A 22,303-nucleotide genomic window follows, 5' to 3' on the forward strand; every position below is an offset into this window, starting at 1 on the left:
CTATACAAAAGTTTCTTCTTTTTTAAAGTTTGTTTATTGATTTTGAGAGGGAGAGAGAGAGAGTGAGAGAATAGGGGAAAGGGGGAGAAAGAGGGAGAGAGAAAATCCCAAGCAGGCTCTGTGCTGAGTTCAATGCGGGGCTCAAATCTCATGAACCGTGAGATCATGACCTGAGCCAAAATCAAGAGTTGGCTGCTTAACCAACTGAGGTACCCAGGTGCTCCTCTAAATAAAGTTTTTAAAAAGATGCTAGGGCAACACTGACTGGGAAGGTAATAATCATGTTCTACAAGATTCTTTACATAAAAGAGAAGTACTCTTCTTTTCTTTCACAGGAGTGACTTGCTTGAAGATGCCACCATCTTTAACACAACTGACCTAAAAATGACTGACTGTTCCATGAATGAAGGAGAAGTATATAATCTATAAGACAATCAGTCAAATCCATAGACACGGCCTTATGGAGATTATGATCCACCTAACTAACCATCTTATCCAAAAAGCTATAAGTAAAAATAGTTTTTGTGAAATCACCCCATCAGTAACTTTTGACTATGACAAGGGTACAAAAATTGTTCTTTGTATACTGATCTTCATAAGGCTTTTGGAGAAAAAACAAGAACCTTGTTAAAACATGTAAAAGTATTCCACATAAATCAAAGTACCTATAAAAAAGCTGATCCATTGATGGAAAAGATAAAAAGTACCATTCACTGAGTTCTTGCCTAAGTTTTTCATGCCATGCATTTAGAGAAATTGTTTATTTTCCTACTTCCATTTAAATCAAGCAGCTGTGTTCTTAAAAAGCTAACACTGCTCATCTAAAATCTGGATTTAGATTTCATGTAGAATAGGGAGCTAACTACATTGAAATAGTTTCAAGTTAATACACTAAGATACCTTACCTGAGCCTTACCTGATACTTACCTGAGCCTTGAGTTAAATTAACCAAGGTCATAATCTACAGTGAATCTAGGATTGGGTATGTTCTTTCCAGTAGAATGAATTTGTGTTTTAGCTGGAAAGATTAACATTATTGCTTTCTGTAAAGCTCCTCACATCTTCGGCTAGTTTATCTATTCCATTATGCATTGATTTGCTTCACTGAACTGAGCCACAGAGCTAAGCCTCTCTTCCAATACACAATTGGACTTTTAACAGAAGTGACAGTAAATGTAAGCACACAACCTATACGTATGGAAGAGCAATACATGCTCAAATTCAGGCCAATAATAAAGCTTCCCAACTTGGAACATCGTTGAATTCCCAAGACATGTATATTTTTATTACATATTTCCCCTCCCATTTCCTAACGATTATACAAATATTAAAACAACAATAATATAGCTTTGAAAATGAAATCATTTGCTTACAATATAACCCCTTTAGATTTTACAACAATAAAGCCTGTGTAGAAGAATTAAGGTTACATCTATAAATTTCCTCCCTTATTTATTAATAACAGTGTGACTATTTTTCTCCATATCTATAAATAACATATCTCTATTTCAAAACTTGCCTTCTATGGAAAGTATTGCTATTGTCTTGTCCTCTTCAGTCATCCTGAGTTGAACACCACCCATTCAAATATCCTAGGATTATCAATTTATAATTGGAAATAAAATGCTATTGGCTATAGTTTCCCCGGGAGAGTGCATTTATGAATCCTCAATCAGATAACAAAGGTCTTTAGCATATCATCCTGACAATTTCTAAGATGTTTTAACATAAAAAAATTTTCCTACTCATTCTATTAAGTGGACACTCCAAACATCCATTCAAAACCTCCAGTTTAATATGGACAGAAAAAGAATCTCTCCTCACTCCTTGTATTTGAGGCTCTTAAGCCTCAAAGAAAAAGATTTCTTGAAGCTTATGTTTTAACACTGTTAAAATGTTAAGTGATGTATTTTTCCTATCAAGACAGTTCAAATGCAGTGCACCTCAATTTTCCAATTCATTTCCCCCTCCAATTTAAACACATTATACCATCTATCACCAAATAAAAGGCAAGTATCTTCCATCTGTTTCTTATCTTGGTGAGGAAATACCTCCTACTTCTCCAACAAAAGTTGCTGTGGATTTTTTTCCAAGTCATCTGCAGCTGAGATAGGATAATTTCATGGCAGGTTAACACTTGCCTTACGAAAGCAGAGATTTTCTTCAAAGGACACCATGAGTTTGAGGCTATTTTTATTCTGTAATTTTTGTGTCATATGTCTTTACTAACCCTTAATTACAATAATCTCTAAAGCCATTTTAGTTGAATTCAAGAGAATGAGACATCTTTATGTCAGTTTTATGAATTATCAAGTATAGTAGAAGTCAATTAATTAGACATAAAAATATTCACAATCAGATATGGTAAAGAAGCAGAAAGATGAAGTGTTCATATTTTTTGGACTGGCTTAACCTTAGTGATTCTGGCAAAGCTGAGAATCACTACCTTGAGGAGTCATGTGTAGAATTTTCATGTCAAATTATGTCAATAATTATTCCATTTTAATTACATTTTCTTTTTACTTTCAGGAAAATATTTACTTTCAGGAGATGATTTATATTCCCTTATGATTCTAAGAAGAAACATATTCTTTTAAGTATCAATATTTTCTAGAATATAAACAAGTAAACCCCACATTTAGATAAGGAAAATACAAAACAAAAGGATACTCATAGAAAGAGAATTAATTCTAAATATACTTAATCGTAATTGTATTTTAATAGATATCTCACGGAAAACCAAAATGATACTTTCAAATTGGTACTAAATTGATTTTATTCAACTATTATTTACATCTAAATATAAAATATAAATATTATAAATGCTGTATAATACGGCATTTGGGTATTTCCTAAAGGCTCAAAATATTTCATTTTCTGAGGTGTGTAAAACTCTGAGGAATGCAAGAATACTATGAGATTTACGGAATTCCAGGATCAAATTTGGTAGAATTAGTTTTTTGTTTTGTTTTGTTTAAAAAAAATTCTTGCAGCTCCTATTTTAATAACATCTTTTTATGAAAAAGCGTTTGTTGATGATTTTATTATTAGAGAATGTTATCATTCTGCAGAGGGCATACTGAGCACCTCCCTTGCCCTCTCTCCCCCAACTCTTTGGATGATTTTTCATAACTCTTTGGGCTTTGTGGAATCACAGTGAGACAGCAATTAAGTTTTGTGCTAAAGGAAGGAGCAATATTGAGTTTTTGTTTCAGCAGTAAGAGTTCTTAATAGCTTCACATTTTGGCAAGATCTTTCTTCTAAACCTGCCTGAAAATATATTTTCTTTGGGATGAAAGAAGGATACCAAAAATTAGTGGCAGAAAATATAAGAGACAGAATAAAGAGAGGCAGAAAAGAATACTGAAGTTAAAAGAAAGGCTTTTGGGGATGTTGAGAGGGCATTACACATTTGTTGATGTACAAAGGAAATGATGCTTTCTTTCTTTCTCTCGAGGATGGGTATTTTATCTCTTTAATGACAAGAAAAGTCAAGCTATCCCATAGGGAGATCAATATTACAAAGAAAATAAGAAGTGATATTTGTATTATATCCTTCCAAGCTAATTGCTTCATCTCAACAAACAGTATAAAAGCAAAGTTCAGGTCAAGGCAGAACTTAAAGGCCCCTGGCTAGTAAAAATGTGAATGTTTGTACTGGAGCTGGAGTTAAGACTTAATAGATAGAGCTTTGCTAATATTTCTATTCAATACAATTAATCTTAAATAGAAGTTCTACTATAACAGTCTCATTAATCAGAACTATGCAGAATTGCCTATTTATTACCAACATGAATGTGTACTCTTTGCAATTTGTAAGCATGGACAGCCAGAGAAGGAAGTCGGTGAACCATTCTGGTTTTGGAGTGAAAACGGGGAAATGGTAGAAGATGTCATAGAAAATCATCAAAGAGGAAAGAAGATAAAAGTGGAATCCTTAAAAGAGAGATGAGGTCACAGCTAGGATCTAAACTAGAACACTCAAATTCGTATCAGAAATGTAATTTTAATCTCTTAAACTAAAGTCCACAAGGCAATAGACATACATTCAGAAAAGATCTGCTAGGCAATTAACGGAAAAATTCTCCTGTATGGTCAAATCCATTTTTACCCGATAATAACCAGAAGGAATGGATATGTCATGTAATTTTCGTAATATTTTCTAAGCTAGATTTTTCAGAGAAAGGCCCAAACTCTTGGCAATGAACCATAACCATTAACTTTTTAACACCTCCACCTCCATTTTATTGTAAGAACTGTTAGCTTATAATATGAGGAAGGCATTCTAATAATCAATGGGATTTTACTTTTGGCAGCAAAATGGGTTCATATGATTCTTACCTGCCCCCCTTTAGGCTGGTATTTGATGTTGTCTGTTGATCCAATTTTGGATTTGACATTCTTCAGGTCTGGCAGTGGTTGGTTAATAAGCCGAAGCTGCTTGGGAGTAGCAGGAGATTTTGGAGGAGTACGTATGATGGCAACTTTCTTCTCACTGGGCACCAAGATGGCAGATTTGGGAGTTCCTGGTGTATGAGGGGTTCTGGGATAGCTAGGGGTTCCAGGGGTGCCTGGTGTGCGTGAAGAATAGCTTGGTGGGGTGCCAGGAGTGATTGCGGTTGATCCAGGGGTGGTGGGTGTGGAAGTGCCACTTTTTCCTGCTCTGCGAATTGGCTCTGATCCTATATTCATTCACAAACAAAATAAAACAAAACAAAACTGAAACCACAGCATCAGAAAATTCTCCTCAAGACATCGTCTTTCCACGGGTTGTTAGAACTCAAAATACATTAATTTTCTAAAGAGTTTACAATATTTATGTGTAACAACAATACTCAAAAAGGTGAAAGTCTCCTTTTTTTAAAAGGCTTATAACCAGTTGAACTTCTTTTTTTGAATGCATTGCTATTAATGCAAAGAAAGAACCTGTGTTTTCTTGATTTATTCTTCTTACTTCTCATTTTGATGTGTCAAATTTTTTATACCTGCATGATCATTAAGGCATATAGATCTGCCTTTATTTGAAAGAAGTGTCTGTACTACATTTTTTGTGTAGGCTCATATTCACTAAAGATTCCTTGAATGACATGTGACCATTTGAGGTTTTGTGCAGTAAGTTCATTCCAAGATTCAGGTAGACATATGACATACAACTGTGTATTTTTATCAATAATTTTGACCTGTGTACAAAGTTATTTATTGAATTGCATTTCAATGTTACTTCTTCAGTTTATATTGAGGAACACTGTGAACTGCAAATATGTTTACTGAGAGCTATTCAGTTATGTTAGACATTGTTCCTTGGTATTACAATTTCCTCTGTATGGAAATTCATCTCAGCTCTTAATACCAGAAAAAAAATCTATTTTTCTCCTTCGAAAAATAGGGTATTTTAACAATATAGTCACTGTGAATCTTGCACCTGATTGTTTTCTCCTTTACCTTCATTACTAGCTTGCAGTCTGGAGTCAAATCAATAATCCCCCATTGTCAATTTTATAGGATATTGTGGGAAGTATTTCTTTGCCTCAGCTCGACTTTGGCATCATTTTACTATTTAGTTGCTTTTGCCCATTTTCCTGTGTTATGTTTCTTTCACATACACTTTTTAACTGCGTGTTTGAATGCCATTTCAAATGCTTTTTTGAAAGAATAATGATATACGTGAAACTACAGCACCTTATAGATTTCAAACCACTTTTGGGAATACCTGACATTCAATGAGCAAACAAACACAGTAGTTAGAGGTAGCTCTTATTATTCCTATTTCAAGAATGAGGATACCAAGGCTTGTTTACCCAGATGATACTAAATTCTAAGCCAGATATGATACTTAGCCTCTTAGCTCTAAAAACCTTTTCTCTTAAAATAACACATTCATTCTAATAATACAACACTTACTTACATTGTTTGTTTATTATTCAAATGCCTTCACCTTTTTGGTGTTTTATAGGAAGGGCATGCATTTTATTTTTTATTACTAAGTATGTATACTTTGTAAAATCAATAAATCTAGAAATTTTGTAGTGGACAAAGGTACAAGTCATTAGTCTTTAAATCAATGAAATGAAAGGGATTTTTGAGTCATCCAGTACAACTGGTCATCAGTGTGGAAAGTTCTGTCTGAGAAAGGGGATAATTAATCATTGCTGAAATAATTACAAGGAATTAGCTCAAGAGAGCTTCGTAGATAATTATAATCCACAGACAACATCTATTTACCTACTGGCCTGGGTCCAGTCTCCTGGAGAAACAGGACCATTTCACTTCTTTCAGCGAACAGATTTTATATATCAAGCGAAAGTTGCCCCGTGTCCTGGTTTTTTACAATATAAAATGGCATATAAGAAGACTAGCATGATAGATAAGTGTACATTCTATGATTTTTATTGCTTTCCACAAAAATGATATTTCAAGACCAGGATGATACAGCCACAGCTAACTTGGCTTTTTGAGGCTTCTCTGCTACAAATTTTTTTTCGGGACCAAGTTCTTGATGTTTGAATCAGTCACTCTATCCTTCAGAAAAATCTCTTCAGAAACTTCATTTCCTCTTTAAATGTCTTCTCTATCCCTTCATTACCTTTGAGTAGCTCAGGTCTTTTGGGGAGCAGAAACTTCTCTCTGTTATTTGTCACTGCACTGGTGCCTTTCATGAGACCTGTATACAGTAGGAGCTCAAATACTTTCTTTTTTATCAGTACAAATTGGATTCAGAATTTATCAAAATGTGTTGAGGAGACTAAGCTGAAGCAATATTCTGCATGTGCATAACAAGTTTCACTAAAAGAAATAACACTTTTTAGAGTCATTTCTATACTCATAGAAAATGGCTTTAAGCTTCAGAAAACTAAGGAATGAAGGTTTTGTGTTACATCTGGAGGATGAAGGAAAACCAAAAACATGAAGCCCTACCACCACTGTTCAATATATACAATCAATTCTTAGTGTAATAAATTATTTTCTAGTCATCAAATGACAACTTTGAGTGTTTCCTATTTGTTCTGAAATTGAAAGAGTTAACTAAATCTGAAATACTAAAGCAACTTAAAATATATTTATGAGAAAATATATATTTACAAATTACTTTATTATGCCATGTTCTTATTAATCTTGTCAACTCCTCGATGGCAATGCCTTTCTCTCCACTTGGGCTAATGGCATAGCTTTGTTTCCTTCAAATCTTTTCAATAGCCATACAAAATGCCAGAATGTGTCTGTGTGTAGTTACGGAGATGGTGGGTGAATGGGAGGAAGCACAGTATTTGCTCTTCTAGTTGCCCCTATGCTTCTTAGCTCTTGCTATAGGGAAACAAAATAAACCCTATGTCCTGAGATTATCAGAGTATCAGTTATGTTTATTACCAAATAATAAAATGCATTATGCTTATGAATGTAAATAAAGTTAGAAAGTCAAGATAGAATTGACTCAGACCATAAAGGTACAGATGCATTTTAACAGGCAGGACACAGTGGTTTCAAGATATGGAGTTATGAATGAAGTGCCATTTTGCTTCCATAACCATAAGTAGAAGCATAATTCAAGGTATACTTTTGGGAAGCCGTTGGTGCCTTTGTCTCATCTGAACAGCTTCTATATTGCTGAAGTCCAATTTCAACCCCAGGTATTTGGAATTGAAGTCTTTTCTCTGGGGCTTACTATCTGTTAAATGCCTTCTTTGTAGTTTGTTTGAACATTTTACTTTTGTGAAGAAAGAGTTTTGTGACTGTAAAGTGTTCCTGGCATATATTTCAAAGAATGTTAATGCTTCATGAAACTAAATGGTATAGGGCACAATTACACTAAATATAATAAAAACTTTAATTCTAGGCAAAAAATATGCTTTACATGTCATACAAAATAGTCACATTTGAAGTGGGCCAATTTTTATTAAATATTTTAAAAGTAGGTAATAAAATCAACTATATTGTGATAGAAGTAGCAATTTCCACCATTTTTAATAGATTTTAAATGACAGAGATGCTATTCTCCAAACATTTCCACCGTTTTGTAATAGTTTTTAAATGACAGAAATACTATTCTCCAAGTGATTCTACATAGGTTTCTAGTACTATTTCTTCCATATAAATATAAAGAAAACATTAAGAGGGAAGGTTATGAAGTTATCAGCACGTTTAAAACCAATTCAACCTCCTTTTAGCTTAGTAGTATCAGATGAAGGTCAATTTTCTCATCAGTAGATTTAAGAGGTTATTTTTACCTAACCATTGGCATTATTAATTTAAATTGAGTGAAAAACACATCTTAAGATCTTAGCATCTTCATATACTGAATAAATGGTAGCTATTTTTGTTGTAATAGAAACATATTCGTGAAAATAATTTGAATCTGTTCTTTAACCAGATAATCTTGGTTAGCTACCACAGCATATGAGTGGGTAATGATTGGATCATTTTTATATTCTTTACTTAACACTGTGAAAACTGCCAACCAGTTCATTATCAGAAGAAATTTATACTATTGTAGGTAACATGTTATGTTTACACCCTCATTGGAATGCAAATTCTTTATTTATTTATTTATTTTGAGTAAGAGTCAGAGAGAAAAAGAGAGAGAGAATCCCAAGCAGGCTCCGCACTGTCACTGTGAGTCCAATGTGGGGGATCAAACTCAAGAACCGTGAGATCATGACCTGAGCAGAAATCAAGAGACTCAACTGACTGAACCACCCAGTGCCCCTGGAATGTAAATTTCTAAGAAAATGAGCAGGATTAATTACTGACTTTCTAGTTAGAGTTTAGGATTTGGAATTCTAAGGAAGTTAAGCTTATATAGATATACATTAAAAAATTCCTAGGGCGCCTGGGTGGCTCAGTCAGTTAAGCATCTGATTTCAGCTCAGGTCATGACCTCGCAGCTAGTGAGTTCGAGCCCCACATTGGGCTCTGTGCTTACCGCTCAGAGCCTGGAGCCTATTTCAGATTTCTGTATGTGTGTCTCTCTCCCCCTCCCCTGCTCATGCTCTGTTTCTATCTCTCAAAAATGAACATTAAAAAATTTTTTTTAATTCCTGAATGGAGCACCTGGGTGGCTCAGTCGGTTGAGCGTCCGACTTCAGCTCAGGTCATGATCTCACATTTCGTGGGTTCGAGCCCTGCATCCGGCTCTGTGCTAGCAGCTAGCTCAGAGCCTGGAGTCTGTTGCAGATTCTGTATCTCCTTCTCTCTCTGACACTCCCCTTCTCACACTGTCCCTCTCTCTCAGAAATAAATAAAACATTAAAAAAAATTCCTGACTATTGGTCTTCTCTATTAATTACTTCTTTGTAGGTACTCATTTCCCACAACAATCATTTTGAATCAAGCAGCTGTTTTGGATCCATCAATAGTCTGGCTTTTCTGATTCTTAGAAGAAATATAATCTCTTTTCAATGTATGTTTTGTTTGAAAGATGTAAAATATAGACCCATGATAAGCTCTACTTCACATAAGGGATTAGAAAGGAAGCCAAATCAAAATAAACCTACTGGTGGTCCGCCGTGCTGAAGAGGAGATAGAACTGTTAAGAGAGAAGGAATTCTCCTCTCTGTCTCCTGATACACCTCTGCGAGGAGGGAGGATAGACGAGGGTCTGGGCAGGGAAGAGCGCTTTTCTGGGCTCTTGGTTATTCCATCCTGATTGGGAAAGAAACACATTGGGTTCTTGTGAATGAATCTTCAATTATACAAAGTGGTTACATTAGTCTAGCTATTTTCTTCCTGTGCTGACAGATACATTTCTTTTAATACACACTACTGAATTTCATATGCTTATAAGCATTTCTACTTTGAAACTTAGAAAGAGTTCATATTGCCTAGAAGTGTTATTAAAATCTATTATTCTGGAGTTCGTGTTAATAACTAATCATGAAATTCAAATTCTAAATAGTAACATGGGAAAAAAAGAATTTAACTACCTAAGTAATCTCCAGCAAATTAAAAATTTTACTAAAAATTCTTCATTAGCATGAAAACCCATTAATCAGAAAGGACTCGCAGTGGGCCTTGCATGCATGACAGTTAGCAATGAACACTACCGTATGTTGTGCATTTATGCGACAGGAATTCTAAGCACTTTACATCCATTGATGATTTAATTCTTGCCACAAAATTCTATATGCATTTTATAGCCAAGGAAACAGGTTGAATCAATGTATGTATTTTTTTTTTAAGATCACTGAATTAATAAGTAGCAGAGGCAGCATTAAATCCTGATGTGTCTGACTGAGTCCAAATGGTCTATTATATTATATATAATTCATCATTATTAGATTATACAATTTTATATGTTATACATAAAAACTATATGTAATATATATTATATATTATTATATTATACATGTAATATATATTACATATATAATAGCATATATTTTATTTTGTTGGATTGTATTTGGAATTTTACAATACATCAAATAAACAATAAATAAATGAATAATGGACAGTATACCTAGACAGAGGCTTTTTTTTTTACTGATTAGACTATTAATAACTATTGAAACTTTTATGTGTTTTTAAGAGAGTCTATTGTTTATATGTCAAATACTTTAGAGTTTAGTCTCTATTTTTATATATTTACTGAACTGTGTCTTATAACCTCTGACATTATATTCTTTTCTGAAACTTCAGTTGACCTGCTGCCTTACCTTGTTCCCTGATTCTGAGAATGGCAAACGGTCTGTGGAGCCTGCTGAGGTGGGCTGTATTGAAAAACTGTCAGAAAATGTAGCCCTTTGAGACGTACTAAGGCAGGCTGAGCTGCATCTTGGGGACTTTGAGCTACCCTGAAAGGCAGGAATCTTTGACAAAGTAGAATTCTAGCCATGAAAGAAAACAAACAAAAGCACAAAATAAACAAAACTATGAAGTAAAAGGAAAATTAAAAATGTATAAACATGTAAGAAATTAAATACTGAAATCTAATAAGACCACATGATAAATGGTTATAATCAATGACAGAAATGCATATTATGTGAGAACAAGAGATTTTTGTTGAACAGACATTGTTAACTGCAACTAACTTAAGAATACTCATACATGAGGATACAGGTCAAAACATTCTTCATGAATTCTACATATAAAATCTCATTAATCCATTGGTCTTCCAATGATACCATATTTGGAAAATATCTTGAGAGTCTGTTGGAATTGTTCCTTATGGTGTATTTATAATCAATATCTTGATTACATTTCAAGAACTTTAGAACAAGATACATTTAACCCATCATAATGGAAAATACTTTCTTAAAGTTCAGAAAATGTTCTGTCAGCTATCTACATTGATTTTGTCAAAAATTTACAGAGTTTATATAAAATCAGTTCATTTTATGAGTAAAATGCCGGGGGCCAAGTTATACCATAGAATTAATAACATTTTTATGCATAGATCACAGCTTGTAGGATGTCTTATAAATTCTAAAAATGAAAGTTAGCACTAAAGATATTGCCCATAAAAATCACAGGACTTAAATTACAGTGTTGCTACAGTGAAAATCAGGGAGTTGGATGTATGGCTTTTGGGGAAAGCTATGTTGACGTGTTGCATGTTTCACAGGGGACTCTGCTAATCTTACAGAAAAGTATGAAGAAGCCAAGGAGATTTTATTTCAATAATTAATATGATTTTGCTCTTACAAAAATAGCAGTTGAAATTGACATCTTTATGTCGAGTTTTAACCCCTACGGCACTTTTAACAGGTCAGACACGTTAACAGATCGCACAAATCACTTCTTGTTTTACAGACCCAGTGCTTTGAGTGGGACGTGTAACTGGGTTGGCAAAGTCATTTTATGACTATGATTGATGCTACCCACCAAACAGCGAATTTCAAAAGTGATACAGGAAAGAAAAAATGGAATAATTGGATTGCCTCAAATTATGAAAGACAACTACTAATCCTGTGCTTAAAATGTAAACAAAAACAAAACAAATACACAGAAAATGAAGGATGACAGGTCAGGCTCACAATAAAGATCAATTGAAGAATCAGAAAGAACTGCTCTGAGGGATGTACTGAAAGCCACAGATAAATACGGGTTAGTCTTGGGGTTTTAGGAAATTTACAGGAAGAGGGTGAGGGTATGGGGGAAAAATGTTAAATGAGAAAAAGTTAGAAAGAATGGTGGCTTATCTCTTTTCTTCAAAAAGGTAAGATGGGCATTTATAAAGGGAAAAAATTAGTTTTGTATCAGAAGATGTATATGGTTTCTTCCCTAACTACAAGCATTTAACGTGAATTCCCATTGAGTTACTAGAAGACCAAGGGACATGAAAATTTCCTAAATATTTTTCAAGCAAACATAGCAAATGAGAAAAGGGAAAGAAAGAAAGAGAGAAACCAAGACACAGACTTAACTATAGAGAACAAACTGATGGTTACCAGAAGGGAGATGGGTGGATGGATGGGTGAAATAGGTGATGGGGATTAAGGAGTGCACCTGTGATGAGCACCGAGTGCTGTATGGAAGTGTTGAATAACTATGTTGTACACCGGAAGCTAATATTACACTGTATATTAACAATCTGGAATTAAAAACCAAAAAAAGGAAAAAAAAGATTTTCCAAACAATGTCCATTTAAAATGCTTTTTTTTAATGGAGGAAAGCTGACTTACTTTCTATATCTGCTCCTAAAGACTTCTACTTTCAAAGAATAAAATAATAATAATAATAATATCACTGTTTATTGAATAAATATGATGTTCTAGGCACTATCCAGTGTATTATTTTATAATTTACTATATTTAACTTTTATAATATAGGATATAGGAATTTTAACCCTCCCTTAGTTTTGGAAAACCAAGACAAAGGGAGAAATAGATGTTATAGTTAATAAATATTCAAGATCTAGACCTAGCTTGCTTCATAGCCCTGCTCTTAACCATCACGAGTCACTAGTTGCCCATCAGAAACAAAACGTAAAGAGAAATCTTGAAGCTACAGTGTTTTCAAACTAAAGCCCAATATTTACCAAAGCAATAAACGGATTCTATTGCTTGCCATATGTTCAGGAATATGTCTGAAAACATTTATATAAAAAGCAATTTTTTTAAATCAACATAAAGTCCCTGAGGTTCAAAATGATATAGACAGGTTCTCATTGGAAATGAATTTCTATTTTTCACAATAAATAAAAAATGGAAGTCTAAAATCTTACTAGTTTTTAGAATGCTAAACAAAGAGTTGTGATTTACATATGAAAAACACCTAACACCCAGAACATTGTGATGTACTACTAGTGGACATCATTCAAAGTATTTGTATTTTTATTTGTATAAGGTATTGTAATTTCAGGATTTCTTTAATAGTCTTTCTTTTAAGATTTTATTTTTAAGTAATCTCTACACCCAAGGTGCGGCTCGAACCCACAACTCTGAGATCAAAAGTAGTATACTCTACCAACTGAGTCAGTCAGGCACCCCGCTTTAACAGTCTTTTAATTTCTTTTCTTTCAGTCAGAAAGGAGTAAAATACTTCATGTTTGCTTTGGTCTTTTGGGAGTTTAAAAAATGAGGGTTAATAAAATAAAAAGTACAATAAAAAGACATAGGAAAGATAAATGAAATGATAAAAGAAGTTAAATGTCATTAATGCAACTAAATTGAAACAACATTTTATCTCCATAACTTGGCAAATATAGAGAAAGTATAAGAATATCTAGTAATAACAATGAGCACCCATTTCAGTAGAACCTTTCTGGAGGACAATTTGACAGTTTATAGCAAAAACTTTAAATGTGGACTTTCATCTTGAAACAGTAATTTGACTACTAGGAAATTATCATTAGGAAAAGCATATGGACCCATTCGCAGATTAAGCCAAAAAGATTTCTAGAGTAATATTGTTAAAATAATAAAAAAATAAAAAATACTTTAAAAGTCAAGCAACAGGGAACTGATAATGTATATCATAAATAAATAAAACACAATGCAATTTAGTCACTAAAGTGATGTACAAGATGGTTCATAAGAGGGAAATGTGTTTACTGTTTTTGTAAAAAACTGATACACTGTTTCTATTTTGATTATTAAACCTATCAATATGTAGGAAAAAATATTTTACACAAAAATGACAACTGTAGCTTTCTTTGGATAGGGGACTATCGTATATTTTTACTTTTATTTGCCCACCTAGATCGTTTAATTTTCTCTTATTCTTATTTTATAATAACAATAATGAAACATTTTTGTTTGGATTACAGTGATTTATCTTGATTTCATGAAAAGTAAATGAATTGACCTCCCCTATTTTTTCCAGATCATCGTTTGTTTTTATTTTACTGAAAAAGAGACAGCCTAAATCCCAGCTCTGCCCTCACCAACTATCACATGTCATTCTAGAAGACATTGAGACATGCCCAAATGCCACGTAGAATCATTATGGGTGAGCGAATGATTTAAAATGACATTTAAGATAAACATCTGAAACCTAACTTATATCTAAAGTTACTAAAACATTGCCACCAATACCAAAGGAAACTTCAAATGAAGAACAAGGGAAAAACCATTTTACTCACAGAGATTTTGTCCTTTGCCTGTTTAAATACACTGGAAGCCTGAGTTGGTTCACCACCTGTTGCTGTCAAAAAAAAAAAAAAAGATACAAACAACCCGAACTTAGTGGCTAAAAACCACACAAATGCATTTTTTAATCCTTTTTGGTTATTCAGTTGTGTCAACAGACTAATGCCAAGCAAAATTTTGCTTATTTTGAGATTCAAATTCAGTAACTAAAGAAATCTGAATACCAACATTATAGCATGCGGCTCCCACTATAGTGTGTGCTAATTAATACAACCCAGTGTTTACCAAAGCACAGGTAGGCACACCAAATAACTTCCTATTGGTTACCAAGGTACCTTCAAACCCCATTACTTCACGAGCATAGATCCTTTAGAACGGAAGTCACGAAACGCAATCCAAATACTGTCGAATTTAAGAAAAGGGGGAGTGATTGTTCTCTAAGGTTGGCTTGAAGTAAAAGGGTGTTCATGGAGATTCCCAAGCCCTCTTTTTATAGCCAGTGGGATACCTTGGATACCTACAGATATTTCTACATTTTATATTCAAACTGTCATGGTCAGCCAACCCCTTTTACTCTGCACCCCTTCGTTTCACAATATGAGTGACACACTTGTTTGACGTGAAACACACCACATGAGAAGAAAAACAGCTTGTCAAGGAAAGAAAACAGGAGAGGAATTTCAAGTTCAGTAATACAGAATATGTTCTACACATGCACTTCCTGCATGAAATTATTACCACATCTGTTACTGTTGTTTCTCTTGCTGCTGCTTTACACCTCTGGTTCCAATTTTAAACTCTACTATCTCCCCAGCACATTTTCTGTTGATGACCTACCTGACTTGACTCAAATATTTCTCATGATTGAAAACAAGCCTTTGTGTTTTGGAGAAACTATCCCGATTTGAAATACGTTTTGCTCCTTTCCACCACCTTTTCAAGGAGTTAAAAACAAGTATATTTGGACAAGACAGAAAAATGAGGTAGCGAAATCGAAATGCACCTAATTTCTAAGAGTTTCAGGAGGAAGGAGTTTTATCTGGGAATTCTGAATACTAAATTATAGAGGAAAATTAGCCGTTTGCATCCAGCACATTTAAGAAAATCCCGATGACAAAACGTCAGTGAAGAGAAGTAGTACAGTGAATTAGAGAGCCTTGCTAATTTTGGATACGAAAAATAAAATCTGATGGGATGACCAAACCATTTCCTTTCCTTTTCTTTTCCTTTCATCTGAAGCAAAGTAATTTTGCAATCACAATTATACCCCAGATTTGCTTTTCATTTCCAATCTTGAAATCAGTGTACATTCTTGGTAAATTCACCAACATCAGTAACAGATTTGGCAGTAACCATGTAGAAAACAGAACGAATAGAGTATGGGGTTAAGCACGAGAGAAATAAGCAAAATAATGAGAATGCATACCACAGTCCTATTCATCGTCATCGTTTAACCAAACACACAGAATGAAAATAGGAATCCCCAGAACGTGACCCTAGAGCACAATGCCAAGATAAAATCACTGCTAAGTCTGAGCATGACAAAGAAATACACGGTCATGACCTCTTCTGCAGGGAGGGAAAAAAAAAAAAAGAATAATGATACAAGACACTTAATAGCAAAACTGTTCATGACTGCTAAGACTCTTGGAAGAAAAACAAAATGAAAAAGCTGCTACAGTAATGAGATAAAAAAAAAATACACGTCTATGTTTGCCAGCCACATTGCACAATTGAACAGTCTACCTGTCGTTTTCCGCTTAACACAGGAGAGATGAGTTGGTCTAGTATATTTGATAGCAGGTTTTAAAATGAATTTCCTGGAGGGAGAGTGGGCCTGAACTTCTGTTTTTTTAGCAAGTTCAGCCTTCTTATAAACTGCTATGAATAAAAAAAAAACACACAAAAAGCATACCATCAGGAGAAAATAAACACTTGGAGCAAAACCGAGCGCCATTTCATAAATAATTAGTTACCACCATAAGGAAGTTTCTTTTACAAAAGAGTAATTACAAATTCAAAAACATTTTGAAAGAAGGGATTGTTAAATGAACCTTTTTTCCTTCTCACTTCATCTCTGGAGACTGTGCTAGGTTCCTTTTTAGCTATTTTTCTTTCAGGAGTGGAAATTCTGCCTCTCCCGGTTTTAAAAGGCTTTTCTTTTCTATGTTTCTCAAGAGATGGTCTCCGAGCTTCCTTTTCAGCTTTCTCCTCTTTAGGAATAGTTTCTAACTGTTCTGTCATGATGCTCCTATCATCATCTGCGAATCAAAGCAAACCATGACAACAACAACAACAACAACAGTGAAAACATTAGTAGCAAATGTACAAAATCCTTCATACATTTAACAAAATGCAAAATCTTGATAAAGGACACTTAAAAAATGTTTAAAATGGAAAAAATCCATTAGGTTATTGGATTTTATTTGAAAGTAGAAAATTAAAAAAAAATAATGCACACCTTGAGTGTCCACCCAGAGGCTGTCAGCATCCATGATGGAATCATCAATGGTGGTTTCGTCTTTGTAATCATCATAGGTTTCTGTCTTATATTCTGAAAGTGCAACCTCTTCTCTCTCAGGGGAAGCTGGAGCCTCCGGGGAGCCCTCCTTGGGTTCTGCCTGGGCTTCGGCTGCCTCTTCTACTTCGAGCTCTTCTTCAGTGTGGGGGGACGGTCTCCTCTCCACCTCGGGCTGCTCTAGGGCTGCAAAACGCACACTGTGGGAACCTGACTCCCCTTCATCAGTTGTGGTCTGCACTACAGTGATAAAATCATCCTCGATGGTTACCACAGACTCAATCACTCCTTTGTGCTCACCGGGGCAGGTCTCCACAAATTCCTCTCTGACACCTGGGATTCCCAGGTCGGTAATCTGAAGAGTGTCTGAGCGGAAGAGCAGTTTATCATATTCTCCCCGGGCTTCTATCTCTTCTTCCTCACTCTGAGCCTCTGCTGGTTCAGCCCCGATGGCTTTAGGTAACGGCTCGGTGACGTCAGAGGGCGTGACAGATATATCTGGGGTCTCTTTGCTTTCTTCTTTTGGCTGCTGAATAAATTCCATCTGGACATCAGCTCTCTCATCTGATGCTAAATCAGCCTCTGAAACAGCAGGGGCACAAGGTATTTCCACTGACAATTTGATGGCAATCTCATCTTGAATTAGAGAAGATTCTGGGGATGTTTCCTTCTTGCCCTCATCCGCTTTCAAGGACTCCATGGTGAGGCTCTCATGCTCACCACTGGACTCGTAGGACTCTTCTTTGTCTACAGCCTCCTGGTGCACCAAGTCAGGCTTGGCCACCTTCTCCTTGATTTCTGTCTCACTGGCTTTGGTGCCTTCTTTCATGTGAACAGACTCAACACTCATGAACACATCTCCCTCCTGAGGTACTGCAGATGAGGGGGTGAGATCTTGTGTAGCTTCTAGTTTAAGTTCCGTTGCCTTTCCAGCATCTATGGTCAGTCCTGCAGCCATCTGTCCAAAGTCACTGATTTTAATATCTAATTGACCCTGCTCAGCTTTCTGTGCAACAAAATCCACTTCTGGTTCAGCTTTTTTGGATGGTTCCACCTCAGCTATCTCTGGGACTGAACTAAGACCTTTCTCGGCTTTCTCAGCCTCCGGAGGGGATGCGTCTTTTGATACGGTCAGTTCTTTGGTCGAAGGGTGCTCGTAGGTTACTCCTAATCCAAATGTTTCAACTGTATCACTGGCCTCTTCCGTTGCCTTGGTGTGTTCTTTTGCATCAGCATGTTCTTCGCTCTTTTCTAGTACAGTATCCAGCTTATCATTAGCTTTCCTCTCCTGATCAAACTCCCTACCCAGTGCCGATTTGTCACCAGGGATATGCGGGGATACTTCTTTCTCAGCACTGACCTCATCTTTGACTCTTCCGGCAGCGGCCAATTTTACTTCAATCAGTGAAAGGTCTGTGGCTAGATCTCTTCGCATTTTATCATCAGTGCCTTCATAAAAGGAGCCACTCTCCCCTGACAGATTCTCACTGTCTTGAACAGGTGATGGCAGTGGGACAGTATATTTATTGAACACACAGTAACCCAGGTCTTCCAGCTGACTGTCTGTTTTAACAACAACGTGGTTTTCATCAGTGACGGGGGGCAAGCCGGCACTACTCTCCTCGACCACAGTCTCTGATGGGACTGATTTCCTCCTGGCAACCTCAGCATCTGTACTCACGGAAGCTAATCTTGACCTTGTGCCTGCCAGATCTAGCATTTCAGGCAGGTCAGGGGCCATTACAGTGCCATTTTTGTAATAGTCTTTGGCTAGGAAAGGTGACTCACACGATGTCTCCACTTGAGTATTTTCCTGTCCGGTAGCTTTTTCTCCCTCTATTTCTTCTTCTTCTTTGCTTTCTACTGGGAAATGTGGGGCTTTCTCCAGTGCAGGGGTTGTGGCTGGAAGGTAATCGTCCCCTTCGTCCATACTTCCACTAGTGTTCGTTAGAATATCAGAAGCCAGAGGAGAAAGGTCATGTCCCCGACCAAAGTTAAATCCAAGGGCTATGGAATCCAGGCAAGACATGGGCAAATTGATCGACATGCTTCTTTGTTCTATTGCAGACCTCCCACCAAGTCCTAGACTCCTGCTTAAGGTCAAGTCGTCCTTATTCTTACTGTGGAGATCCCTTTTCTCCCCATACACTTTTGGATCAATAGTAAACATTCTTTCTTGAGGAGAACTGGGCTCTTCAGGCACCTCAGATGGATAACTCTGTGCAAGAGTGCTATACCCTGCTTCTTGTGCTGGAGCACTGGGCTGGGGTTCCTTAGCTTCCTCAAGTCCTTTGTCACCATTTTTATATGCAGGAGATATGGTATCAAAAGGCTCTTGGGCACTTTCTTTTGTGTCACTTAGTTCATAGTAATCACTGCCTGGCTGGATGCTTTTTGTCACTTCTTCTTTCAAGGCAGATGTTTCAAAATACTTGGACATTCCTGACTTATCTTCATAAAATGGCATTTCAAGCTCAGCTGATGTTTCAGCCCCAACCCCTTCAACCTTATGGTCTTTATCAGCAACTTTTTCTTGGAAAAGGTCCTGGGTTGCACTCTGTTCACTTACTGCAGCTGGTTCGGTCAGAACTTTCTCCAGTGTCTTGGAGGTCATGGTTGAATCTGTAATTGCTTGCTCCAAACTTACAGGGAATGAGTCCTGTTTTAGTGTATCTGTGGTAGCGTCTTGGCCTTTCTGTTCTTCTCTTGAGAGGGCGTGCTCCGCGGTGGGCTGAATTATGCCTGCTTCTTCATCTGTCAGTTTTGGGGGCTCACTCTCTTTTGGCATGGCTTCTTTGTCAGAGATGGTTGTTTTTTCTTCAAGCTTTAGCTGAGATTCCTTTTCAGTAAGTGGAGCTTCCTGTCCAACGAGGGTTGAGATCTCCTTTTTCTGCACACTCTCTTGCTTTATTGCCCCTTTTTCTTCCCCTAATTCTTTCTCTGGGACATATTCTTCCACGCTTGGAATGTGGGCATCTTTGGGTAAGGTGATTGCCTCTGAGGCTGGTACTTCTGCCATTTTGTCAGGTTTCTCCTTATGAGGCTCTTCAGCTTTAGGACTATCTTTGGCAGTCACTGGGCCACTGGTTTCTTCCGGAGATTTTTTGTCATCTGGCTGCAATAGAGCAGGGGCAAAGGGTGATGCTTCTGCAACTATTTCATTTTTAATGACATCTACAGGAAGAGTGAAGCTTCCAGCCTGAAAGGGACTTGGCATGGGAGAATCAAATTGTTTCCCTTCCCATTTGGGGATATCCTCCAGTACATCTTTTCCCTTCATGGGTGTTAGGGGGCCAGGTGATATGGGAGCAGCTAAACCCCACTCATCCTTTTTCGCTTCTACTGGCATTTCAATGAACCAGTCCTTTTGCTCTCTTGGAGCTGGGGGCTCTGCAGAGAGGCCAACACCAGGCACCACGAGGCTTGGTTCTGTCTTCTGTTTCATGTCTTCCAGTCCGGCACTGAGACCATGCCCAAACAGAGTGGGGGGTGCTTTTTCTTCTTCTAGGCCTTGCATGTCCTTTTTATCAGGGTAAGCTTGAGTTGTCTCGGGCTGAGAAACTAAGGCAGCATGTTTAAGGTCTTCACCAGGCTTACTTTGTTCCTCTGACTCCTTTTCCTTCTTGTCCAATGGCTCAGCTGGGGAGGGAGTCAATTCCTGTTGATCATGGAACTCCATCTTCGAGGCTGGAAGTAAACCTGAAGTAATTGGGTTGATTTTTAAACAAATAATAGGCAAGTGCTTTCAGGCAGTAAGCTTAAAATTATACTTTGAAATGACAAATGAATGGTAGGTTAAACAAACCAAAACAAAACAAAATGAAACTATGGAACATGCAAGCATGCTACCCATTTAAAAATCAATATGAAAATGTCAGGACTGAGATATATTTGTACTGCTAAAATGGACTCCTGTTGCAAATTAGTGCATACGGGACTTGTAGTTAAATGTGTATTTTAAATACTCCTTTCTCCCTTGTTTAGTTTCTCCTAATAGTATGTCATGTGTATTGTAGTAGAAAAAAATTTCATGTGCCTTCCACAGACAAAAATCATAAATTAAAGTATATTGAATAAGTCAGTAACATTATGGTATAAAAATACATTAAGGACTAAATACGAAAAAGGAGGAATGTCTACTGAACTTTTTCATTTGTGTTCTCATTTAAAAATGAGCTGGTAGGCCATGGGCAGAAGGCCAAATAATTTATAATAAGAATTAATAGTTTCAATTAACTTGATTTACACATACCAGGACCAAGTTTTTGAACACTGAAAGGTTACTGACATAATTTTTTAGAGGTCATCTGAGATTAAATGTCAGGAATATAAATAAATATTTGCTATTAACTTTATATGATATGACCTAAAAACTGACAAGTCAATTTGTACCATGAATTCAAAATTATTAATTCCTAATCATTAGTTAACTTATACGACAGATGTAAGAAAATCTGAATTATGTTGTTAATTGGGATGTCATGTGAGTAAACATTTTAAAAAGAGTCAATTATTATAATATCTTTCTCTCCTTGGTCATGACCTCATTCCCTGGAACATGTCCAGTCATGAGGAACCAAGTATTGGCTTTAGAGATGCTTGCCAGAAATTAAATGACTCTTTTTATTTTTTTTAATTTTATTTTTTTCACCAACCCAAAAGGTTTCAGAGTCTCACTTGTATTTTAAGGTCACAGGTACTTCACTGTGGTCTTTAGGGCTAAATGTAATTATCTGGAAAAGATTTGGGGCAAATAATAAAATTCAGCCATCTCTCGAAGAGCAAGTGTATGGATCATCATTACCTTATATACTTGTGTGTCCTGTTGTAACAATAGAAAAGAAATATTTTATGAACTTCTAATAAAGGTTAGATGAATGAAAACTCAAGAGATATGGTGATGGTTAAAGAGGTTGGCTGCCATGGAGAGGAAATGATATGAGAAGCATCAGCAGGAGCTTTTAAGGAAACCAAACCGGTACTCATCGAAGCATAAAAAATATAGCACACTGCAGTTGCAAACAAAAACAATTCTACCATTTAAGCCTCTATCTGCCAAAATCCAACTCTACGATTTGAAAGAAAAGCGTATGAATCGCTGTCCCAAAAATAAAAAATAAAAATATACATGTATTAGCAATGTGACTGGCAAACACTTGAGATGAGGGGCGGACAAAAAGCTCACACAGCATCGTCAGCCTGGCTGCAAAGCATATCGTACCATGGCAAAGGAAAACCAAGAATCAGCTGCAGCGGTGGAAAA

At 36.2% G+C, this 22,303-nt stretch overlaps 1 protein-coding gene across 1 annotated transcript in view; it reads right to left on the reverse strand.

Annotated features, from left to right (window-relative positions):
* The window catches only part of MAP2 (microtubule associated protein 2), a 275,144-nt gene that overhangs the window by 18,036 nt on the left and 234,805 nt on the right, over positions 1 to 22,303 (reverse strand). Inside the window, exons 9-15 of the mRNA XM_039249970.1 lie at positions 16,984 to 20,739; positions 16,577 to 16,783; positions 16,269 to 16,403; positions 14,516 to 14,577; positions 10,647 to 10,817; positions 9,489 to 9,636; positions 4,342 to 4,682 (exon numbers count right to left, since the gene is read on the reverse strand). Coding sequence (XP_039105901.1) covers positions 4,342 to 4,682; positions 9,489 to 9,636; positions 10,647 to 10,817; positions 14,516 to 14,577; positions 16,269 to 16,403; positions 16,577 to 16,783; positions 16,984 to 20,739 — 4,820 coding nt within the window. The remainder of the gene's footprint in view (positions 1 to 4,341; positions 4,683 to 9,488; positions 9,637 to 10,646; positions 10,818 to 14,515; positions 14,578 to 16,268; positions 16,404 to 16,576; positions 16,784 to 16,983; positions 20,740 to 22,303) is intronic.

The sequence above is a fragment of the Hyaena hyaena genome, unplaced genomic scaffold (assembly GCF_003009895.1).
Source record: "Hyaena hyaena isolate Hyena2069 unplaced genomic scaffold, ASM300989v1 scaffold_353, whole genome shotgun sequence".
Classification (NCBI taxonomy): domain Eukaryota; kingdom Metazoa; phylum Chordata; class Mammalia; order Carnivora; family Hyaenidae; genus Hyaena; species Hyaena hyaena.